General features: G+C 41.9%; 1 protein-coding gene across 3 annotated transcripts in view; it reads left to right on the forward strand.

Moving 5' to 3' along the window:
- Positions 1-7,504, forward strand: part of LOC145407871 (uncharacterized) — a 69,409-nt gene extending 61,905 nt beyond the window's left edge. For all 3 annotated transcript variants that reach the window (XM_080278726.1, XM_080278728.1, XM_080278727.1), the window contains one exon: positions 7,111-7,504. In XM_080278726.1, the coding sequence (XP_080134852.1) occupies positions 7,111-7,341 (231 nt within the window). In that variant the 3' untranslated portion in view covers positions 7,342-7,504. The remainder of the gene's footprint in view (positions 1-7,110) is intronic.
- The last annotated feature ends 17,614 nt before the right edge of the window (positions 7,505-25,118 follow it).

Raw genomic sequence — 25,118 nt, forward strand, 5'->3', positions numbered from 1 at the left:
TAAAATCATCAGAGATAACAAGGAGATTGTAAATACAGTATAATGAACATACTGAATGTAGTATCAGAAGATGTCTGTGAGAAAGATGTAGAGGACTTTAAGAGATTCGGGAAATATGAAAGAAACAAGTCAAGGCCTCTGAAAGTAACCTTCCAAAGTGTGAACACTGTAGAAGAGATATTAAAAAATGCCAACAAACTTAAGGAAGCAAAGCAATACAAAAAAGTACCGTATGGATAAAAAGATGCCTAACTCAAGAGGAATGGGAGTTAGTAAAGGAAAAGAGGAAGAAGCAAAAAGAATGATACAAGGTCAGATGAAGAGAGAAGTAATTTTTACAAAGCAGGAGGACAGCAAGTAAGAAAATGGCACATAAACAGCAGGGCCTAAATAAAAGTAAGATAGTAGACTCAATCAGTGTCAAATAAGTCAATATATGAACAATATGGCTAAGCTGATGTACACAAATATAAATGGAATGGTATCCAAATTATTAGAGATTAAAGACTATATCATAGAAAGTGAGACTCGTATTATTTGTCTAACAGAAACAAAATTAACCCCAAGGATATCAAACGACTCATACATAAATTTGGATGAGTACAATGTTTGGCAAAGAGACAAATTTGAAAAAAGGTGGAGTTATGATACTAACAGAGAAAAGATTCCAAGCAAAAGGGAAAGAAGTAGACATATCCTCACAAGTAGAAGTAATTTCAGTAGAGATTAGTATATCAGAAGGGAAAATAATTGTGACAAATTTATATATGCCACCCAAGACGAACACATGGGATTGAGGTGAATATGAAGACCTGGCAGAAGAGACAATTCAGAGAGTAAGAACCCTACTATACAGAATGGGAGAAAAATCTAAAAGAATTATACTAATGGGAGATTTTAACAAATATGAACTGAAATACTCTAGATGTAAGAAGCTGTGAAAGTTGTTGGGATCAAAAGCTCCTGGATCTTATATAGGAGTTTTTTCTGACACAGCATGTAAAGAACACCAGAAAAAGAGGACCAGAAAACCCCTCATTATTAGATCTCGTATTTACTAGGCTAGAAAATGAAATTGACAACATAATCTATCAGCCCCCATTCAGCAAAATTGACTGCAGTATTAGATTACAATTTCAGGATAGTATATGATATTGTTAGGAATAATGAAAATTACAAAATGAGGCTAAACTACAAAAAGGGCAGTTATCAAGAGCTAAGGAAGGACTTTGAGGATATAGATTGGGAAAAGGAGCTAAGAGGACAACATAAATGTTATACAGTATATAAGAAATTCTGTGAAACAGGAGTCCTGAATTATGTCCCACAGCACAAAGAAACAGAAATAAGGATGAAGAATTGGTTTAATACTGGTTGTAAAAATGCAAAAGGGAAGAGAGATTTGGTATGCATCATACATAGACAGCATAAAAGTGAGAGAGCTTATAACAACTACAAGCAGGCAAGAAATTATTATACAAGGAAAAGGGTAGTGAGACCCGGACAGTAAAGGAAGAGGATATTCGCAAGCTCAAACGTACAGAAATGACAATGATTAGGTGAATGTGCAGTGCATCCCTGAGTACAAGGCCTAGGGGGACTAGGTTTACGATGGAAGAGATGCAAGGTAGGATGGGACTGGAGTGTATTGGTGTTGTGATGAGGAGAGGTAGATTGAGGTGGTTTGGCATGTGGAGAGGATGGGGGATGATAATTGGGTGCAGGAAGTGAGAAGTACTAATATTAGGGGTGAGGTTGCAAGAGGTAGACCTAAAAAGACCTGGGACGAGGTCATTAAGTGTGACATCATGGTTAAGGGACTGAACAGGAGATTGCCAGAGATCAAGCAGCATGGAGAGCCATCATTAGGTGACCAAGGCTGATGCATGCAAGGATGTTGGAGCCTTCAAAAATGAAACAAAACGATTTTCATGGGTTACAGGAAACCATTAGGCATATCAATCAGTGTTGTGCTACATGCAGTGGAAAGAGTAATAATAAAAGGTGATAGGAAGTATGGGAGAAGCAGGAAATGAGGAGGGCAGACACAGAAAATGAATGATAAATATGAAGGAAGAAGCGGGCAGCACTACACCAAGTTACTGGAAAAACTTGGAAATGTCAAAATACAGTAAACCCATCCTAACAAAGCTAGGAAGCTCTGTGGAAGAAATAATAAAAAAGGGAGAGAGAGAAGAGGGAAAAAGAGGAAGTGCTTGTCCCTAAAGGAACCCTAGGTCAAAGAATAGGGGCAAGAGAGGTCCCAGGCAAGAACTTAATAAAAAAAAATATAAAATAAAAAATAAAAAAAATAAAAAAAAAGTGGATGTCGAAGCAGCACATTGGCATGTGCAAGTGTGTTAAACACGAGCATAGCTTGTATTTTGGGAATACAGTTAATGGGAAGAGATGAGGAGGCAGCCAAGGAATGTAGTGCCTACCAGATGTTTTTCAACACTGATCCGATTATCATTTCTACCAGAATGATTAAGGTAATATTGGAATGTAATTTAGGCCCAGAGTGGAATACTTTGCTAATCAGGCAGTAAGACCTCAGAGACTGGTAAATAAGATTCATGAGCTGAAGTACTGTTTTTCTTTTATGTAAAAATGTTTGATGTTGGTGTGCATTGTTGCTTGTTACTGTTGTCACTGTACCATGCTTTGATGTAGACCAAATACAGTATTCTGCAGCCATCTTCACTTCATTCCAACATTCTTATAGTAAAATTCCTTGCACCATCACACTTATAGCACATGTTTTAGAATACAAAACATTTTGAATTCTGAGAACTATGGATTCTTGAGCATCATTTATATTGTTTCATTTCATTTCATTTCATTTTTGAAGGCTGCAACAAGCTTGCATGCGTCGGCCTTGGTCACCTAATGGTGGCTGTCCATGCTGCTCGATTTCTGGCAGCTTCCTTGTTCAATCCCTTAACCCTGAAGTCACACTTAGTGACCTCGTCCCGGGTCTTTTTTGGTCTGCCCCTCGCAACCCCACCTGTTATTAACGCATGTCACTTTCTGCACTCAATTATCATCCCCCATCCTCTCCACATGCCCAAACCACCTCAGTCTACCTCTGCTCATCACAACACCAATACACTTCAGTCCCGTCCTACCTCTTAACTCTACCATCGTAAACCTAGCCCCCTCAGGCCTTGCACTCAAGGATGCTCTGCACATCAACCTAATCATTGTCATTTCTGTATGTTTGAGCCTGCAAATATCCTCTTCCTTTACTTTCCTGGTCTCACTACCGTACAGCATTACACTCCTAACACATGCTGCATACAAAGATCCTTTAGCACAGATGGAGAGTGCTCTCAGTGTCAGGAGAGGCAACAGCTCCCTAAACTTCTTCCAGCCACTCCTCACTCTAGCCACAGAGGTAGCTTCAGCCCCACCTCCAGCATGTAACATGTCTCCCAAATAACAAAACTCTTCCACACAATCAAGAGACTCACCAGCTTGTTCAATCCTTTCACGCCTGACAATCTCCACCTGCTCTCCCTGACACACCATACACATAAAATCAGCATTATCTCACAGTCTACCTCTAATACCACTACGTCTCTTATGGACCTACTTATCACAAACACTGCACAAGATGGAATTACTTCCCATACCCTTGTAACAAATTGCACATGGCCACTCTCCCTCTTCTTTGACAGTACTGCCACCAGCCCTAGATATCATCACTTTTATTTTATCTGCATTTACTCTTAATCCCTTGTGTCCCATACCATATCTCCACTTCCTAACTCTTTCCTCCGTCTCACTTTCATTCTGTGCAATCAGCACCAAATCATCAGCATACAACATATCCCATGGGAGTCCATTTCTGAAGTCACGTGAGAGGCCATCAAGTACCATGATAAACAACAAGGGACTCGAAACTGACCCCTGATACACACCAACATTCACGGAAAACTCATCACTCTAATCTCAAATTGAATTAACATAATTCAAATATAGTGTTGGTGTCGATATATGAATGTTCACTGTGTGATGATTGCTAGAACTATAATTCAGAAGTTATACTGTTTTTTTGGAATAATGTAAAATGGCCGCGATATGGCTAGAGTGATATTTTTTATATCTGCCTCTGAGAATCTCATGTGGAGGCGGTGATGCATGCAAGAACCAAGATGGCCACCCAGTGTTTACATGCTCAGAACCCACATCTTGGATCTGCGCAGGTGGCGACCTTCATGCCAACCCATTGAGTCCCGCTCACATGTCCCACGCCAGCGATCATCTCCCACGTGCTGTCCAAATTATCTAACCGTCTTACTTGTGAAAGACCCTTGCAGCACTGTCGCTAGCACCAAGTAACAGTGCAAGTATGCTACAAATAGTACTGCTTGTGATAGTAAGTGGAGAGAGAACTTTGAGTGTTTGAAGTACAGTAAATGAAACTCTGAACTTGGAAATCATGTCTGGTGCTACCCCCAGTGGAAAACGTGGTGCTGCTAATGCTGCCAAGGGCAGAGTTAAATGGACAAGGGGCAGCCTTTCTCTTGATATGAAATTAGACACTATTAAGTGCCATAAGGAGGGTCAGGTACAAAGCAAGATCACATTGCCCTAAAGCTGCCCCAGTCCATGGTCTCGATGTCTAAAAGGAATCAAGTGCTTTAATTTGGGCATCACGGAACATGCCTTCCCTGACTGCAAAACATCTAACCTGAGCAAGGGAGCCTATCGTGGAAGAGATGGAGCGTCCTCTGGCTGTGTGGGTTAATGACCTGAACCAAGCAAAGCAACCTCTTCATCATTTCTTCATCTGAGGTAAGGCTGTCAATCTGTGGAAGGACCTTCAGGGTAAGGAAGGTATGGAGGTCAAGGTGGACTTAAGGCCAGCACAGGTTGGTTTGAGCATTTCAAGGCCTTTGCAGGCCTTAAACATGTGACCATGCATGGCAAGGAAGCGCAGACCACATGGCAGCTGAGGCCTTCCCTCTGCAGCGCATGGCTATTATAGAGGAGGGGGGGATACTCTCCTAAGCAGGTCTTAAAATTTTGATGAAACTGGCCTGTTTTGGACGTGGATTTCAAAGAAGACGTGTATCATCCAGGAAGAACAATGTGGGCCTGGGTTCAATGCAGCAAAGGACCGCCTTACCCTCCTCCTTGGTGCCAGTGCAGAGGGGGATCTGAAGCTCATACAGCCTGTTGTGTAACACTGGGAGAACCCTCAAACACTGGCAGGGGTGCAAAGGAGAATCTTTGGGGTATTTGAAGAAGTAACCCTAGGGCCTGGCTGACTTCTGTTTTCTGCCAGTCAAACATGGCAGGGTACCTTTCCCCTCACCCATGCAACTATGCCAGGAGGAGCAACCGTGCCAACCATTTCCTCCTGCTAGTGGACAATGCCCTGAGACACCCTGAGTGCATGGACTGGATGGATAACATCAGAGTGGTGCAACTGTCCCCCAATACAACATCACTGCTGCAACCTATGGACCAAGACGTCATCGCAACCTTCAGGGCTTATTATGTCTACCATACCGTGGAGCAGATGATGAGAGCGAGTGACTCTGGGGCGACCAGTGTGGTACAGAGGAAGTTTAACATCAAGCATGCCATTGACATATATTACAGAGAAATGGAAGGAGGTGTCACCAAGCACACTGACTGCCAGCTGGCACAAGGTGAGGCTAAAGTGTGTGTACATCTTCGTAGGCTTCCCAGCAGTTGAAAACATCCGTTGAGACATCATCAATCTCTCGCATGAGGCTGTATTTGAGGAGGTTGACAAGGAAGATGTGCATGACATCTTGGATGCCCACACCAAGCAGCTGTCCACAGAGGAGCTGATTGAGCTCAGGTGGAGGCACTGGAAGGTGGCGAGGATGGACACCTTAGTGTTCTTGACACTAAAACTTTGAAGGAGTTCATTGTGATAAAGGACAAGGGCACTGCATTCTTCCGGGACAAGGACTTAGACCTGGGGAGAAGTGATGAGTCAGTGCATAGCATCGAACAACACCTTAAGGTGTACAGGGAACTCCTACCTGGCAGCTAAGAAAAAGGCAGCTTCCCAGACCACCATCACCTCCTTCTTCCCTGCCAGCAGCACGGAGGAAGGGCCAATACCATCAACGAGTGGTGTGCAAATGCATCGTCCTGCATCACCTGCCTTCATCATGTCTGTCTTGTCTTCATCTCTGCCTGACATTTCCGTACCCCACTCTGTCACACCGACACGCTCTCCCTCACCCTCACTGCTCCACTGGCCTCACCACATCACACTCCCTCGGCCTTATCAAATCACTCTACCACGATCTCAGCACATCACTTTCCCTTGGCATCACTGGATCACTATCTCCATCTCTCTTCTCCACCTAATGAGGACCTGGAGTGATCATTCAGGCACTCCAGCTGTCTCCCAGCCTTGGGGAGGACTCTTGGTGATAACTTGCATTGCCAAAGACAAACCTCAGGTGGGTGGCAGAGGCTTTGGGGGGCATTTTAGGCTTCGTGGTCGAGGTCATCCTCCTGAACCCCATTAACACCACTGTTATTTCAACTTTACAATGCAATAAATTGTTATATGATTGGATTACACTTGACACAACTCTATTGTGTAATGAGACTGGACTATACAGTATAGTACTTTGTTTATAATTGCATCGTTCTGCCTACAGGTGACTTTACACTCCCTCTTTTGTCTTTCTTTTCCTCATTTTTTCGTGTTCCTTTTGCCTGTGGGTCACCTTACACATTTTGACAAGTCAAATGGTTTCTTGTACACCAGGAAACCATTTACTGCACTGAGTGGCAACCATTTAACCAAACTATGGCACCTGGTGGTTTAGCGGGTAATTGCAGCACTCCAATTAGATTGAGCCAGTGAAGGTTATATCCAAGGGGTAGTTGGGGTTATTGCTCACGTAATGCCACTCAGGGATGAGTGAGGCTGGTCACTCTCATCTTAAATGTCAAGACCAACTTGCCTAGCCCCAGACTCCTGCGCTCGTCTTGGGGCAACGTAGAATTGGATGATGGATGAATGGATGGATGGACACTCAAATCTTCAGTAATAAAGAATCTGTAAATTCCATAACAACCCTCATGTCTGGTAACCTTTTCTTGCAGATGAGGCTGGAGTGTGAGGTGTGTCTGGAGGACTACAACCAGAAAGAACGTCGTGCACGTTCACTTAGCTGTGGCCACTCTGTGTGCACCAGTTGTGTGGCTGGCATCCTCAGTGTGGGACGACTATCTTGTCCTCTCTGCCGCAAAGTTCACAGTGGTCATGTGGTGAAGGCAGAGGATGTTCCTGTTAATTTTGCTGTTGATGGTTTGGTCAGAGAGATGGAGTTGTAATACCTGAATACTCTTTCAGTTCATTGCTCACAGTAATCTCATTATGGTACTTAAGTGCTGTTATTTTAGAAAGTAAATATGTTCCTTGATTGAGTTTATTTTTTCACTTGTATATACAACATTATTTAGTTTTGATACCACTGGAACACTAGATGCCTTGGTGGCATGGAGTGCTAACATGCTGCAGTTCAAATAAAAAACATGGCTGGATTATTTTCCCCCGTCATGTAAACATTGCCATGGTAGTACTGTATAATGGCTTCTGTGGCTTAATGGGAGATGCCACAAGCCCAAAACAAGGCACAGATACTGCATACCGCCAAAATTTTTAAGTTTTGATTTTATTTTGCAGACAATGTGTGTGTGTGTGTGTGTGTGTGTGTGTGTGCGTGCGTGCGTGAGAGAGAGAGACTCTGGGCATAGGCTTCACAGCCTGCCTCAAAGGCCTAATAGTCCTCCTACATACCATACACCTCCACATGTCACCATTTTGGTGTTAACACCCACTGTCCATATTGAATACATGCCAGGGCTGTCTCATACAGGACTGGTTTATTGGTATTAGTGGGGGTACTTTTAGGACATGTCAGCAGGACTTATAGTAGATCAGTGACGTCTGCTTTTATGAAATTCAAATAATTAAACTGTTCCCTGCCCAGCAGAGATTTGAGCCCGAGTCCATTAGTACCGCATGCCACCTCTCTACCAGTTCAGCCACCACCCGCCATACGAGTGTTTTTTCATAACACAGGTAATATTATGTATAGATTTTTCTTCTTCATTTCAGGTGAGTCCTGTGCCTAATAATGAGATCACAAAATACTTTGTGATGTTGTTTGAATGTTTTCTGGTGGGTGTCAGGGGGTGAAGATTTATCAGTTTTACACATATGTACAAATACTTCTTGATTTACACTTTTATTCAGATACTCCCAGTGGTCACCAGCAAACGTATTAAAAGAAAAAAATAAGATTTTTGTCAAAGAGACTGTGGTTCCCACAGACAGAGATTCCAGAGTCAAAGGAACAAACTTGGCAAAGAATCTATGATTCATCTCTCAACTCATATATGCAAGAACTTTTCACTATCTGAGAAGCAATTAATAGTTTAAATATGTCTGAAGTATTATTATTTGGAGATAATATGCTTAATACGGCTTATATTTCACAAATATCAACCATTTTAACCTTTGCTAGAATCTGTCATGTATAAGGTAAGTAATGATCCGTACAACTGAGGAGCTATATTAGTATTGTACTGTATTCATCTTTATATGAACTTACACCATCGTAAAGTCATGGATATTGCTCTTCAAGTCAAATTAGCAGATTTATCTGCTGTAAAAATATACTGAATTCGGTCTTGGCTCCAGAGCTCCAAGGTGCCTGGCGTACGAGCCTTTGTCAACAGACTTTTGTCAACATTCAATATGAAACACTTCATATGTGCCGTGGCTCACTGCAGATCGGACTCAGGAAAGAAGACGACAAGAAAGAAGGGTGCAAGAGATTTTAGAGGCTGGGCCAAGTTCCCATCTGCCAAGAAAGAACCAATAAGAGTAAAAGTGTGGGAAACATCTAAGAAAACATGTGGCTGTGTTCTGATCTGTAGAGCATGTTGTACTGCAGACAGAGACTGTCTGGTGAAACAACTTTTTTTTTTTTTTTTTTTTTTTAAATACGTTTGCTGGCAACCACTGGGAGTATTTGAATAAAAGTATAAATCAAGAAATATTCGTACATATGAGTAAAACTGATTAAGCTTCATCCCTTGACATACATAGCCAACACCACAAAACATTCGAACATCATAAAGTATTTTGTGACCACCTTATTAGGCATGGAACTCACCTTAAATGAGAAAAAAATGTACATACAGTAAACCCTCTCTAATTTGAACCCGAATAATTTGGAAATTGGTTAATTTGGATCTTTTTTGACCACCAGACAAATAATTTTAATTCAGATAGAAATTCGAATTAAGCTAGACAAGTCTGAAAAGGGCTCCAGCGATAAGTGGACGTGAACAGTATTTATAGTCATAAGTGTAGTAATAAATGTAATTTTCAAGAACTGTACAGTACCTTTGGTACTGTACTCCACTACTATGTTGTAAGACTTCATTATCAAGGTTTGACACAATTTTATTGTATTGTGCACCTTTTGAGTATAAAGTAATAATATATTGTACTGTTCAATGTTTTTGTGAAAAAGCTGTGTTTTAGTTAGCATGGGTGTGATTTGGGGATAGGGGCAAGCATGAGCTTCAATATTTCGGATTTTTGGATAATTTGACATAGGGTTCCCCCCAGTTAATCCAAATTATAGAGGGTTTACTGTAATATTATTATGAAAAAACACTCATATAGGAGCATTATGCATTGCCCACAATAAAATTGGAAATAAAAAATTCCGGCGGTATTTTGTATCTGTGCCTTCCTGTGAATGCTCCTACTGATGAAGACTAGGGTAGTCTAGCCTCAGATCTTCTTATTCCCATGGCCCTCTGGGACCCCCTGAGGGGTAACAAAGGAATAGCTGCTTTACCAAAGTGCCGGTGATGTGACGTTAGCGGCCATGGAGCGCCATCTTCCTCTATCCTCAGCTATCCTGATTAACTCCACATTGCTGATTCTTTCTTGTAAATCACTTCTCATACAATCCATATACTTTAATCGTTGTCTTCCTCTTGCTCTTCTTCCCTCTATTCTTCCAAGTAAACAGTCATTTTCAAGTTCTTTTACTCTTATAACATGTCCCAAAACTTCCATCTGTCTTTTCCTTATGGTCTTCATCATTTCTCCACTCCTGCCCTTCTCAGAACTTCTTCATTTGTTACTTTTTCTGTCCATGATATTTGCATTATTCTTCTCAAAAACCATACCTCAGCTGGTTGTAATCTCTCTCTCATTTTCTTCTTTACTGTCCACATTTCGCACCCGTATAATAGCATTGACCAGACAAAACAATTCAACACTCTTATTCGTGTCCTCATATCCATAGTTATGTTAAATAGAATTTTTCTCATTTGTCCGAAAGCTTCTTTAGCAATACCAATTCTTCTTACAATTTCCTTCTCACTTTGTCCATCATCTGATATAACAGCACCCAAGTATTCGAAACTTCTCACCTGCTCTCTATAGCTTCCGTGGGTGTTAAGTTGGATATTTATTGCTTCTCTCCGTTTTGTTAGTACCATTGCCTTTGTTTTCCTGATGTTAATCTTCATCCCCCTCTGTTGACATGCTTCCACTAATCTATCCACCAGTTCTTGCTGCTACTGTAATGCAAAAGTTCCTGTTTCATGCAGTTCTTACCATTTTGTTTCTGTTACCTGTTAAAAAGAAATGGTAGCTACTGAAGTTAGAGTACTTTCAGAATAGCCTGTATATAACTCTTGTCAGCTGCAGTATTATGCAGTACAAGTATTGCATTACATTTTATTTTGTCACTGAATACCCTTCATTGCATTTTACAGTAAGATCTTCTCAGTCTAGTGATCTGTAATTTGGAAATTCATGTACAAGGTGGCCCATAAGTAGTACATCACAAGAATTTCCCTTGGTGGTATTTTGTATGTTGCAGGAGAAGCTTGGTCTCCTGGCATGGGTGTGGGTGTGACAGTGAGAAAAGGAAATGAATGAATAATGCAAAATTGACATTGATAACGTTAGCCAAGGAATCACCACAACGCGTAAGAAATTACGTGGATCTTTTTTTTCTTTTGTGTATTGTGGCCATCAGCCGCTTTAACAACCCGGCGCCCAGAAGCAGCCGTAGGCAAGTTGTCTCACATTACAGGCGAGAGAGCTGGTCAGAGAAATGCAAAAAGTCACAGGTGAACCGTACAATGCGACGACGATGTGTGGAGTCGCCAAGCCCTCCACTAAGGAGAACAGAGAGGGAGAGGTGGGGTATCCCTAAGGTCGCTAGACGTTCTTGAAGGATGATGTGGTGAGGGTGGAATCTGGGATGATGATGATGAAGGAAATGTTCAATTGATTCAACTGTGCAGGGGCATCATGGGTATCTGGGAGATCCCTAGCTGATGCCAGTGACCTTGAAGGCCAGTATGTCCCATGTGGAGGCAGACCAAGGCGGTGTCCAGTTGCCTGTTTGGGTGACGGACCCAGGGGTGAGCTGCAGCATCATTACGGAAGAGTCCTAGAGGGGTGGCTGCTAAGTCCTACACCAGGCTCGATTCCCAGATGTGTTCTGGTGCCAATATTGTTTCCCATGATGAGTTGTAGTTTCACACTATTGTTACATATTACATATAAAGTTGTTTATTCATAATTAACAATGTGGAATATAGTGTGAATGATAAACAACCAAACAACATATCACTGTAAAGTGTGGCATGGGAAGGATGAGCAATCAGGACTTGCAGAGCCCAACATTTTCTATCATAAACACTAGAGTAATGGTAAGGCAATAGAGAAATATAAATTGTATATATGTTTAAAGTTTGGGGGGAAATATTTACCTTGTTGGTATACTTTAATGTAATCAGTACTACTTTATTGAGGTGTGTAATGTACGTGGTAAAGTTATGATGCTTCTATTCATGTATAAATCCCAGTTGTCTGTGGGGTTTGGCACCTCTGAATATGCTGACCTCAGCGCCACACCCAGAGGGGACGCCAGCCAGCTAACAGCAGAATGCACTTATCATTAGAACAAGAGGGATGTATTAACTCTGAGCTCTCTGTGTCGCAGTTGTATCTTTCTGCGGCCAATAAACAGAGATTTAATCTGCTCAGTTTCAGTTCACCTGCACACGCTACCTACCAATTCCTTCAACAGGATTCTACACCAATTCCCACCATCTCCAGTGTGTGAGAAAGACATTTGGTGGATAGTGTCAGCAGGAAGTGACTTCAACCAGGCGCAACGTTATAACCTTGCTTGGAACAGAGAGGTCACATCTCAGCTGATATATAAATTGGTGATCAGCTGTGGGGTTCCAAGCTGATATATTAGTGACCAGTTGAGGAATCCATACAGCTGAAACAGGTGGATCGCAGGTTTGTTGGATATCGGCGCGCGAGATGGAGAAGTCTGGGGCCAAAGGGACTGTGTGGTCAGATGTAAGGGCCTGCCTGGCCGCTTGGTCAACTGTTTCATTTCCCCGGATGCCCACGTGAGAGGGAATCCACTGAAGGCAGCATACCAACCAGGGCAGGAAGGATAGGTAGAGGAGAAGGGAGAGGATTGCATGGACTAAGAGGGTATAGGAGGGAGGATGCCAAGATAGGAGAAGGTGGAGCAAGGACTAAGAGTCATTGTAAAGGACTACAGGTTGGGGGGGGTGAGGGTATTCCGAATAAACATCAGCGCTCGAAGAATGACACAGAACTCTGTGGTGATGACAGTGATGCTCAGATAAGGTCCATGTGTGACAGATGGAGAGATCTTTATAGTAAGCAACAGATGCAAAAGAATCAGGTGGGGAATGGGACCCATCAGTGAACACCCAAAAGAAACTCCCATACAGGATGTCGTCCATCTCAAGGTAGAGCTGCCTGGCGAAGGTGGAGTTTGCTGACTTTCGGAACAGTATAGGAAGGAAAGGGGAGATCATGAGGGAAAGGTTCAACCAAGGAGGGATAGGGGAGACTGGGGAGGGGGAAGGAGGTAGGATCTGAGTCCCAACTACCCAGGACAAAGAAGGGTGTGTTAGTATGGGACCAATGGAGAGGCGGGTGCAGCGGTAGGTTGGTGGAGAAAAGGGCTGAGAGGAGATGGGAATGGGGGTACCTAAGGATCTGGTGAAGGAGTATGCGGTCGTGCTCAACACGGAGCATCAAGAGGGGCAGCAGCATCCCGTATTCTGCATGTAGAGACACCACAGGGGAGGACTTGAAAGCCCCCAGGGCAATACGAACTGCAGTGTTCTGCATCGTGTCCAGCTTACGTAAATGGATGGACGAGGCAGACCCGTACACCGATGATCCATAAGATAGGCAGCGTCTGATGAATGCAAAGTTAAATAGGAGGAGGGTCTCCGTATCTGCCCCCAGCGCACCCCGGCAATGCTCTGCAGAATATCCAGGTGGCGGAGACAGGAGGATCAGAGATACTCGGTGGGGTGCCTCCAGGTCAGGCAGAGGCCATCAAGGCATAGGCTAAGGAATGTGTGCTAAGATGCAGCATGGTGCCACCCAACTAGGCCTCTGTGAATAGAGGGTATTTGATATGTTCATAGTGCACCTCTCTGTCTCGTAGAAGTCCTCTCTGGGAATGGAAATATTTCTGTCTGACTTTCTTTAGTCATAATCTGCTTATTATAGTGCTTTTATACAGCAATTATAGTACTGACCACATTTCAAAGAATTTCATGCACATTTGTCTACAATTGGTCTCTAATAAATGCACATTTTAAAAATTCCCTTTTCACCTATCATTTTGTAAACTTGACTAACAGGTTTATGTACGACATTCATCGTCATCATCATCATCGTCATTGTCATCATCACCATCTTCATCATCATTCCCACTCTTGCTTCTTTTTCCCACCCATAAGTGAGGTGAAGTATGGTCCAGACTGCAAGGTAAAAAGAATAAACATGGGAAGTAATTCCATCTTGTGCGGTGTGTGTGATAAATGGGTGCATAAGAGATGTAGTGGTATCAGAGGTGGACTGCGAGATAATGCTGATTTTATGTGTACGGCGTGCCGGGGTGAGCAGGTGGAGATCGTCAGACGTGAAAGAATTGAACTTGCTGGTGAATCTCTTGAGTGTGTGGAAGAGTTTTGTTATTTAGGAGACATGTTGTGTGCTGGAGGTGGGGCTGGAGCTAGCTCTGTGGCTAGGGTGAGAAGTGGTTGGAAGAAGTTCAGGGAGCTCTTGCCTCTCCTGACATTGAGGGGGCTCTCCCTACGTGCTAAGGGGTCTTTGTATGCAGCGTGTGTTAGGAGTGTAATGCTGTATGGCAGTGAGACCTGGGCAGTGAAGGAGGAAGACATTCGCCGGCTCAGACGTACAGAAATGACAATGATTAGGTGGATGTGCAGTGCGTCCCTGCGTCCAAGGCCTGGAGGGGCTGGGTTTACAATGGAAGAGTTGAGAGGTAGGATGGGACTGGAGTGTATTGGTGTTGTGATGAGGAGAGGTAGATTGAGGTGGTTTGGACATGTGGAGAGGATGGGGGATGATAGTTGGGTGAGGAAGGTGAGACGTGTTAATATTGGGGGTGGGGTTATGAGGGGTAGACCGAGAAAGACATGGGACGAGGTCATTAAGTGTGACCTTAGGGTTAAGGGACTGAACAGGGAGGCTGCAATGGATCGTGCAGCATGGAGAGCCGCCATTAGGTGACCAAGGCCGACACATGCAAGCATGTTGGAGCCTTTAAAAACGAAAACTGAAATAGAGCTAATCACCAGCATACCCAATGAAATGTGCCACACATGCATTCACTCACATACTTTTTTCAGTTGCCAGACATGTGATGATAAAGCTCATATAGAATGTCTTAAACAGTACTGCCTCCGTGCTTGTGTCCATGCATTGACACTCCAACCATTATCATTTGTGAAGTGGCACCAATACCTGAGCAGCTGATAAGACTCTGATACCTGAGCAGCTGATAAGAATTTGATTACAACAAAAGTTTTATACCTACAGAAATGCAGAGGGAATTCTATTGTAAAAACTCTAGTAGCAGAAAACCTAACAAGTTAAGATTCTTATGTTGCTAATGAAATTATATTGAAACTCAACATATTGGTCAAGCGAAGATTACATTATCAATTCAAGGAATGTCTCCCCAGTGGTGGTGGAGGGTAGTGATAAGATAAACAGTGTTGGCTGCCTAGTGGTTAGTGTGCCACCAGCCTTTGTCCTCAGATATCGCCACCTGTCTCACTAAGTTGATTATCTAATTTGAGCGGTTTTGGGATGATGTGATTTAAGTTTCTACGCATTTGCTCAACATTTACTTCATTTGCAAGAATTTTTGCTGCCTACGTCACTCACCGGTAAGGCATACTTTAGCCATGTACAGTAATTTGTTTTAATTCTTTGCATATGTGAAAGTGATATGTTTGTGATTTGGTAGTCATGGAACAGATACACCAGTAGCATTCTTGACTACGTAGATCATGCCTTGTGTGCATTGCATAGTGTATTGGTTGGTCGAAGTAGACAAAGTGGTAAGAATTTTTAACATTATTGTTTGGTAATTGGACTGGTTGACCAGTTACTTTGAAGTTACTCATATTTGCTCCCTGCTAGGTAGTAGTTTGGCCTCTAAAAAGGGGCAGGTTCATTTTCCACATCTGACTGCCACACATAGATGCAATATTTTCCAACTTGGCATTGCTGTCAGTCAGAGAGATGTTGTAATTTGTTTGTTTCAAAAATTATCTGGAATTTGTGCCTGCCTATCTGTCATCGTAACTCTCTTTCCCACGTCATCCGTTCATTTCAATTTTTGTCGTTTGTCAGTTCTTTTGTTTCCTCAAATTCCATTACTTTACTTATCATGCATTCACATACATTTATCCATCCACCTTCCTCTTGGCCTTTCATGTCCTCTCCCACCCACAAGCACACTCAGTATATTGTATACCCTTTTCACCACCTTACTCTTATCTATTCTCTTTGTGATCATTCCATCAAAGGACATTCTCTTGTTCCCTTTGATCAACAGACCTCCTTACTTCACGTCTGTCACGTGCTATATCTACACTTCATATCTTATCGAGCCTGTGCGCCCGACACTCATTTCATAATAATCCTATATATGCTGTTCTGATTCTTTACATTTTTTATTTGTTATACTCATGTCATTTTGGGATAATGGAGAAGCTCTCCCAAAATATTCCTTAAACTAAAATTGGCTGCATATTTATGGGATGCCAGAGACAAGGCCACTATCAGCTCACATTGGCCCTATACAACATCATGCTATGTGCCTTAGTATTATGCTGTTTACTGTATATACTGTATATCCTAATAAGATGTATATTCTGTAGTGTGCTCACAAATGTATGATTTCCTGTTCCTCGTGTACCCTTTAAGCGTTTACAGGTAAGATATTTTTGTCTGTTGAGATTGCTGTTTCCATCATTACAGTGTCATCATCACATTCCTAACCCTGTTTCCTACAAATACAGCATGATCTTAATTCATATCCGGCAAATATATCATCTTAACTTAGTTTCCCACAAGTCCCATTTTCCCACAAATATATTATCATCTTAACTTAGTTTCCCACAAATATAACATGATATTAACCCAGTTTCTCACAAATACATCATTATTTTAAACCCAAGTTTCCACAAATATATCATCTTAACCCAGTTTCCCCAAGTGAAAGATCAGCTTAACTTAGTTTCCCACAAGTACATCATCATACCCAGTTTCCTACAAATACATCATCATCTTAACTCAGTTTCCTACTAATACATCATTGTCCTAATCCATTTTTCTACTACTGCATCATCATCATCACATAGTTTTCCATCAGTATGTGGGTGGTGGAAGGGATCCAGAATCAAGAACGATAAAGCACAAAAGTAGGAGAACCAAATCACTGTACACTGTTGTTGCTAGTCTTTTGTATTCTGTTTCATTTTGTTGGGTCCTCCCTCTTCATGTATTAATGATTGACACTGACCTCAGCTGACAGTTAGCAGTGGGTTCATTAGTATTTTATAAGCACAGTGGGGTTGTAGAAGATGTCTCCCTTTCCCTTTGTCCCATTGGCCTATAAAACTTTCTGACACCTTTCCTAAGTCAGTTAGTCAATTCCCAGACTCCTTAATCCCATAAGGGGTGGCCACAAACAAATCGCCTCCATGTCACCCGTTCCCTCGCCATTTCACTGCATTGCTTCCAGCTCTCACCCCCTCTCTCTTATACCTCTCCACTCCATTCCTCCATCTCATCCTTGGCTTCCCCTTCCCTCTTTCTCCTTTTCCTTAGCAATTTACAGTATTTTGCAATGGACTTATCACTGATTCATTTTGCATATTACTGTACACAATTATTATCTTTGTAATAGCTGTAGGATTCTGATAATTGGTCTAGTTTGTATAAATTCCAAAGACAATAATAAGGAGCCAGTCCAGAAGCAGACTGATAAGAAACATGTGCAAAAAAAACTAATTGAAGAAGAAAATATTTCCTGGACTGATGGCAGTGTTGAGAAGATAAGTTCAGTACCATTGCATTTACATGTACAGAATATTGACAGCAGCTGACACTTTAGTTCATCCTAACAGGGAAATCAGGCTTTTGACTAAACAAAGTTATGCATATTCACACTAACCTTAATAATGAAATGCTATCTACACACATATTTAAAGATCAAATTTTGGTATAAGAAGGGATAAACTGTAGAGTCAGGAATAGGTAGGTCTTAGTACGGTGTATTGTTTTTCATTGTACAGTATAATGAAAAAGTATTTAAATAATTTTGGTGTAAAAGTAACTCTCTAACAAAGCAGCATATATGAGTAGCTACTTGTCATAGTAGCAGAGCAACTCTGGTCTGACTGGCTGAGCATATGCATAAACTGCAGGTAAACAACTTACTTGCCTGCTGGGTCTGTCTGGCTGAGCATACCCGTCATCTGCAGGTAAACAACGTGCTGGCCTGCTGGATCTGTCTAGCCGAGCACACCCATCAGCTGCAGGTAAGCAGCCATGCCAGCAGAACTGTCATGTGCATTGAGCCAGTGTTCCCTTGTACAGTAGTTGACAGGTTTGGTTCCTGGTTGGACACCACTTTTGTGTCTCTCCACTTAGTTAACAGAGGCACAACAGTAGGTTCCACATCACCCTATTATTTGGTTATATGGTTACCACCCAGCACTGTACATGGTTTCCTGGGTTACAGGAAATCATTAGGTTTGTCACTCGGTGTTGAGCAACCTAAGGGAAGAAGTAGGCAGCACTACATCAAGTGGGTAGATGATGGGTCACTGCCACATACCAGTATGGGTACCTGTAAACAGTGTATGTTAGACAGTTTGGGTGAAATATTTAAGGGGAGGAAGTGATAAAATATGTTTTGATTTCATAGTTCCTGACTACCCTATTTTTTCCCAAGTTGGATATGTATCATTGTTTACACTGTAGGAAGTACACATCAATGTATTTCACCCTAATGAATTTAAGCTTGTGTGTACAGTAAGAAGTGCACATTAATGTATTTCACCCTTATGAGTTTAGGATCATTTTCAGTCTTCAGACATTTAGTAATTACAGTATTCTTTAGTCCAACTCGCTGGTGGTGTCAAACTGAAAAATTATTTTGCTGGAACACTGGATAATTAGAGCTGGCAGCTTCATAGCTAGCAACATTAACTATTTTGATACCACAGTGAAAATAATTAGGCTGCAACATATAGTCTAAATAAAGTAGTCCCAGAGGTTCCTTACATAATATTCTTTCCTAAGCATTCAAAGTCTTAAGTGAATAGTTAATTAACTTCAGTCTGACAGGCAAAATTGCTTGATAAAGCTGATAACTTATCCTAATCATCTTTCATATTTGACAAAATTATGGTATATAAAGATATACTGTATATTATCTTCAAATACATAATGCTTCTGTTGTAGGTTTGTGTCATATACCACATATACAACCAAATGCTTTTGTTATTCAGTTAACTAGTTGGTGCACTGTATGTTACATATGTTTCATATTTTAGCATGCTACCCATCAGTCCTAGGAACATGCACTATACAGACTTTGGGCTGTGTTCACACTAGCAAGTTAATTTATGTGGGCTCTTTTGTTATCCGTAACAAACTGTGGTGTCAGTATTTAGGCCATGTGAGAGATGAGGGATCTGTGAGGTCATACAGGTAAGAAAAATTCAACAGTGTACTGTACCGTACAGTACTTAGTTTTTAATGAGGTATTGAGAGAGGTCCTACAGTGGGCAAGGAGAAAGTGAAGACTGTAAAAGTGGGTGTCATACACTTAATAATGAAAAAATATAATGATCTAAGAACCTGTGTGGGAGTGGGTGGTGTTGAGTGTAAGGAGTTTAATGTAAAGACTAGTGTCTGTCATTAGTCTGTCTTAGCCATCTTCTATTTATAGTGTTATGTAATGTTTGTTGTGGTACTTGAAGTACTGTTATAGAATTTCAGATATGGATTGCCAAAGGAGTTATATGTAGATGGTTTGATATTGTTTGTTCATAATGACGAGGGTGCTGTGGAGAAATTTAGGAAGTAAAGGGACGTTATGTAGTCTAGGAGTTTGAGAGTATAAGACAAAATTTGTGTTTATGGGGGTGGACAGAGGCTCATTATTGGAAAGAGGTCAGTGAACTTGTATAGAGAATCTATCTATCTATCTATAGCCCGACGCCCTAATCCTTTCGTTTGGTGTTTGCAGAGGTTGGGTACAACATGAGGTACAACAGTGAGACAGAGTGCAACATGTAACTAGTTATGGGTATGTCATGTTCTTGGGAGATCATGGGGTACAGACAAGGTTGGAGGAGATAAAAGAAATGTGGCTTTTGGGTTTGTTGCATGGGAGTGGTTCAGGAATTCAGTTGTGAGAGTCAGAGGTAGTTAGAAGTTTAATGGAGTATTGCTCCATCTCACAGTGATGTGAATGTATGTTCGTTCGTTCGTTCGTTTTTGGAGGCTCCAACATGATTGCATGCGTCGGCCTTGGTCACCTAATGGCAACTGTTCATGCTGCTCGATCGCAGGCAGCTTCCCGTTTCAGTCCCTTATCCCTGAGGTCACATTCAGTGACCTCGTCCCAGGACTTTTTTGGTCTACCTCTTAACTTCCCTACCCCTAACATTTTCTACATGACCAAACCATCTAAATCTGTGAAGAGTAACTAGGTGAAACACTGCATGGAACTGAACATGGAAGATCCCTTGTAGGTATACTAAAGGAAAGGGAGGAGTTTCTCTCTCTTGTTATTGGCTTTTCCCTTCTTTCATTTTTCCTTGACCTGTCCTAGTATACTGTACTTGCATTATGCTTGTCAGTATAGGAGACAGTAGCACCAGTCAAACAGGGCAGTACCTCCAAGGTTGATGGAAAGCTGATGATAGGGAGAGCTGGAGCTTCTGTTTCATCAGTCGCTGGGACTACCTTCTGATATCCCCCATTGCTGAACTTTTCAGTGTTTCAGTGACACAGAGAGTAGGCCAGCATACTCTCCTACACCTTTTCCTCCAACTGTCATCACAAAATTACATGCACATCACACACCACACTTCTTATTCCAAACTCAGCAAAAATTGCATCTCAACATCCAGACTCAGAGCCCTGGGGTGGGGGTGGGGGGTGGGGGGGATTATAAAAACTCTCACCATCCTCCCCTCTTCTATGATGGAATCAAAGGCTTGTCGTCTCATAAACTCTCCTCTTCTTATTGACTCCCTTTAACCTGTATCTCTTTGCTGCACTGCTGCGTCTTTATCTCTTTTTCTGATTATATAGGCATATGACTTACAGGTTGCCTTGGATGATGAAGAAAAAAACAGATTGTGGGAAGATTTGATACGTGTGTTTAGTGGTCTAGAGATGATGAGACTGAGGTTTTGAGAGTGGATTTTAATGACCATGTGGGTGCCACAGCACAGAGATACGAAGTTGTGCATGGGGGACGAGTGTAAGGTATGAGGAGGGCAGAAGGTAAGAGGTATTTTGAGTTCGAAGAAGCAAGGAATATAATTGTGTGCGACACAGATTTTAGGAATGAAGTAAGTAGACTTATTACATATAAGTCTAGGGGTAATAGTAGCCAGGTCAACCATTTCCTGGTCAGGAGGGCCGACAGGAGGCCAGTAAAGGATGTGAAAGTAATTAAGGGTGAACAGTGTGCAACAACACAAAATACTGATGTGATATGGTACTAAAGAAATGGGTAATGAAGAAAAGGACCTACGTACACTGGAGTGAGATGAGTAGCGTGGTGGGTGAGCAGGGGGCTGTAGACATAAGTGTAAACTGGCAGTACAGAGCTTTCAAGAACATAACAGTCTTTTAAGTTACGCAGTGTATGAATGGACAAGGAGTCCCACCTAGACATAAAGTAATGTGGTATTGGGATGAAGGTGAAGCTGCAGTTAAAGAGAGAGAGAGAACAAAAAGACTTTGGGAATAAAGAAGGGGTGGTAACCGAGGAATACTTGGCTGCTAAGTGTGGAACCAGAAAGGAGGTATGAAGGGCAAAGTCTGAGTCTGAGAGGCTTTTACTGGACGCCTAAATATCGCTGAAAGGAGGAACGTGGTAATTAAGGTAGCTAAACTGATGACGAGAGAAAACGGATTTTGTAGGAGAGCAGTGTGTGAAGAATTGTGAAGGAAGAGTAGTGGAGGATTGTGAGGATATTAGGGATGCTTGTAGAGAGCACTGGTACTGGTTGCTGAATGTGGAATTTGACTGGAACAGGGAAAGTTGGGAGACAACAGGTCTAGTGTTTGGCCCTTAGCCTTTAGTTGATGTTGATAACGTGAACAGGGCAGTTGGCAGGATACAATTGCAGTATATAATTGTGTATGGCTTGACTGCTGGGATTTAGCCTCTGGAGATATAGGAGTGGATTTAGTTACTGGTTTGATAAATTCTGTTATATATGAGTGGGTTTTTCCAGAAAGCTGATTGAAGAACATGACTGTAAGCGTGTAAAAGGGGAAGGGAGATGCCCTAGAAAGAAAAAATTATAGAGGCATAAAGCTTTTGGATCAGAAGATGAAGGTAATGAAGAAATTCTTGGAAGATATGATTAGGGGAACAGTGATAACTGATGTGATGCAGTTTGGGTTTATGCCAGGCTAAGGGACCACTGATGCAATATACATTGTCAAACAGCTTCAGGGAGGAAAAAAAAAAAAAAAAAAAAACGAGGAAAGAGTTGTGCTGTGGTCCCTTGGTTATGATTTCCAGCTTTGTTCAAAATAGCCTTATTTTATTTCTGACACTGTGGTAGCTGAATTAAATGTTGCTGGTTACGAAACCGTACGAAACCGCCTGCTGAATTATGACAGGGTTTGAATCCTGACGCATGCTGCTAGCTCCATCGACCCAGGCGTTTGTCAACTATTTGTGGAGTACTAGGTATACTCACTAGCTGGGTAACACTTAGGGGAGGTAACTATGGTAGCACGGATAATGAGTGGCCTTGTGTACCAAAATAGTGGGTAAATAATCCACCATAAGCTCAAAGACCAAGGTTATGAAACTGAGCACTTGTTAAATGCCTCATGGCATCTGCCCCCTCCTATATCTACCATTACAAGGGCAATCATCTTATTACATTTTTATAAGTGCTTTAATTTTCCTCGCATATATCCTTTACTAGACATCTGTTGGTGGAAAGTGGGGGTACCCATCGTCCACTCACTTGATATAATGTTCCCTAATTCTTCCTTCACATTTTTTTTTTTTTTTTTTTTTTTTTGCATCTGTTCTCCTTTCTTCATGTTCCTTCCCATCCTTCCTGTCACCTTTTATTACTCTTCTTTCCATTTCAGCTGGCTCAGCACTGAATGCCAAGCCTAATGGTTTCCTGAAAACCATTTACAACACTGGGTGGTAACCATACAACCAATTAACAGTGTGATGTGGAGCCTACTGTGGTGCTCCTGTTGACTGGATGTTTTCGTTTTCGTTTTCGTTTTTAAAGGCTCCAACATGGAGCAACGCAAATTGACATCCATCCAGGAACCATACCTTCACATTCCACTTTGTGTGTTGCTGTGGTGAGGCACTGTCTGCTGCAAGGGAACATAGGTTCACTGCATGGGACGACCCTGCAGAGGCATCTTTCCTGTAGTTGATAGGTCTGTTCTGCCAGACAGACCAGGGTTATTCAACAGCAGCTAGACATCTGTACTCTTATGATCACCTCATGTTCTTTCAGTTCAGTTGCTAAATTTCTAACTCTCTTTACCTCTCGAGTCCATCACTTTGGCGCTAAATGCTTCTAGCCTGGTCCAACCCTCCCCCCCCCCTCTGTCTAAAAAAAAAAAAATGCATACAGGAGGACCAAAATGACCCAGGACCAGGATGATTTGGACTCTTCCAAGACTGTATGTAGAATAGTGAAATTTCTGATGAAAAATAAAGACATCAGGGTGGCATGGTGATGCAGAGAACCCTAAGGAGTTCTTCAGCCATGTACACAGCAGGAAACATTTCAGAGATAGTATTGGACCACCTAAGGATGAATGAAGTGTAATGCAGCTTCAGACTTAGACATGACCAGCACTGTAAGCAACTACAGATATTTCACCATGGTCTTCTACGTTAGAAGATGCTCGAGACATGGTAAGACCAGCACTGTCCCATGAGAGTGAAGATTTCGCCATCCTCAGGTGTACACCTGAGGATGTGACTGGAAGAATTAACAAGCTAAAATTAAATTACTTGTAACTTTAGACAGGATTGTCGAGGACCTGCAAAATCACCTAATTATGGACTCAACATGAGTACTGATGATGTGGATCTTGCCTAACCAAACTGCTCGATTTTTTTCCACAAAAATGTTGAATGAGTACCACTGGAAAACAGCACTAGGCACTCAAACTTTACACACACACACACACAAAAAAAAAAAAAAAAAAAAAACATTCAACAGAGTGAATCGTCTCAGATTAATGTCAAAAGGTCCTGCATTCATTACTGACAGGGAGGTTACACTGGATAGGAAACTGATAACGCATAAGGAAACAATGAGTAGTAATCGGTGGAATTTCATATGACTGGGCTTCTGTCCCTTCTCATTCGTTGGTCCACTCCAGGTCAACATTTATATCAGTGACATCGATATTGGTCTGTAACGTGTGATCTCAAAGTTTGCACATAACATCAAATATGAAGCAAATGTTAGTTGTCCTCAAGGGACTGAAAAACTCCGGGAAGACGTGTAGGTTAGAGAAATGGGCCTGGTCTGAGACATGGCCAGTTGATGCACATTGGCCATGCAAACTTTTGCGATGAACTTTGAGGATGACTGATTTAGAAAAGGACTTAGGTGTACCAGTCGGTAGTGACCTAAAATTTTTCGAACAGTACATCGAAGTACAGAAAAAGGTCAAGAAATTGCTTAACAATATCCAGACCGGTTTCGTAATAGGAATATTGTTCTTACATTCCACGATTTCTTAATGCAACTGCTTCTTGAGTACGCCGGCCTACTATGTGATTTTTTTTTTTTTTTTCACGTGCATGATCTTTGTTATGCTGGTGTTTTTAAGGCGACTTCTCGTCGTAAAAACACTAGCTACTGAAGCGGGATCCTCTTTCTAGACCGGAAGTAAAGCACCAACAAAGGAACAGGACATAAAAACCAGGCAGTACACCTTAACACATCTATTACCTTAATTCTAACCGTAACAATACACGTAGAGTGATATTTGAGATACAGGGACACAGAGACACAGAGTTAACACTTAGCACCACAAAGTAAAGTTATACTGAATACACACTACAATGTTCATACAGGGAGATCGTGAATTATCTACAATATTGCTTATACGTCACTTGGAGGCTGGATATAAATAGGATTGTTCACATAAGGAATAAACAAGGTTGGGACTCTGTATGGGGAATATTACTATAAATGAGGTAGGGCGCGAATAGCGACACTCGACGTTGTCACCTTGTCACGGAGACACACTTTGGCTTTTGACTGGCCCGCGCGCCCTTACCTCAGGTGTTCACAGGAAACTCTCTGACTCTCTTACATGGGGGGACTGGGATAATTACACAAAGTTCAATTTCTGCCCTGTCAACACTGAGTTCTGGTAGGCCACTATTGACTACTCTGTTTCT

The sequence above is a fragment of the Coenobita brevimanus genome, chromosome 74 (assembly GCF_032717465.1).
Source record: "Coenobita brevimanus isolate Jiangsu-jjx chromosome 74, ASM3271746v2, whole genome shotgun sequence".
In the NCBI taxonomy this organism is placed as follows: domain Eukaryota; kingdom Metazoa; phylum Arthropoda; class Malacostraca; order Decapoda; family Coenobitidae; genus Coenobita; species Coenobita brevimanus.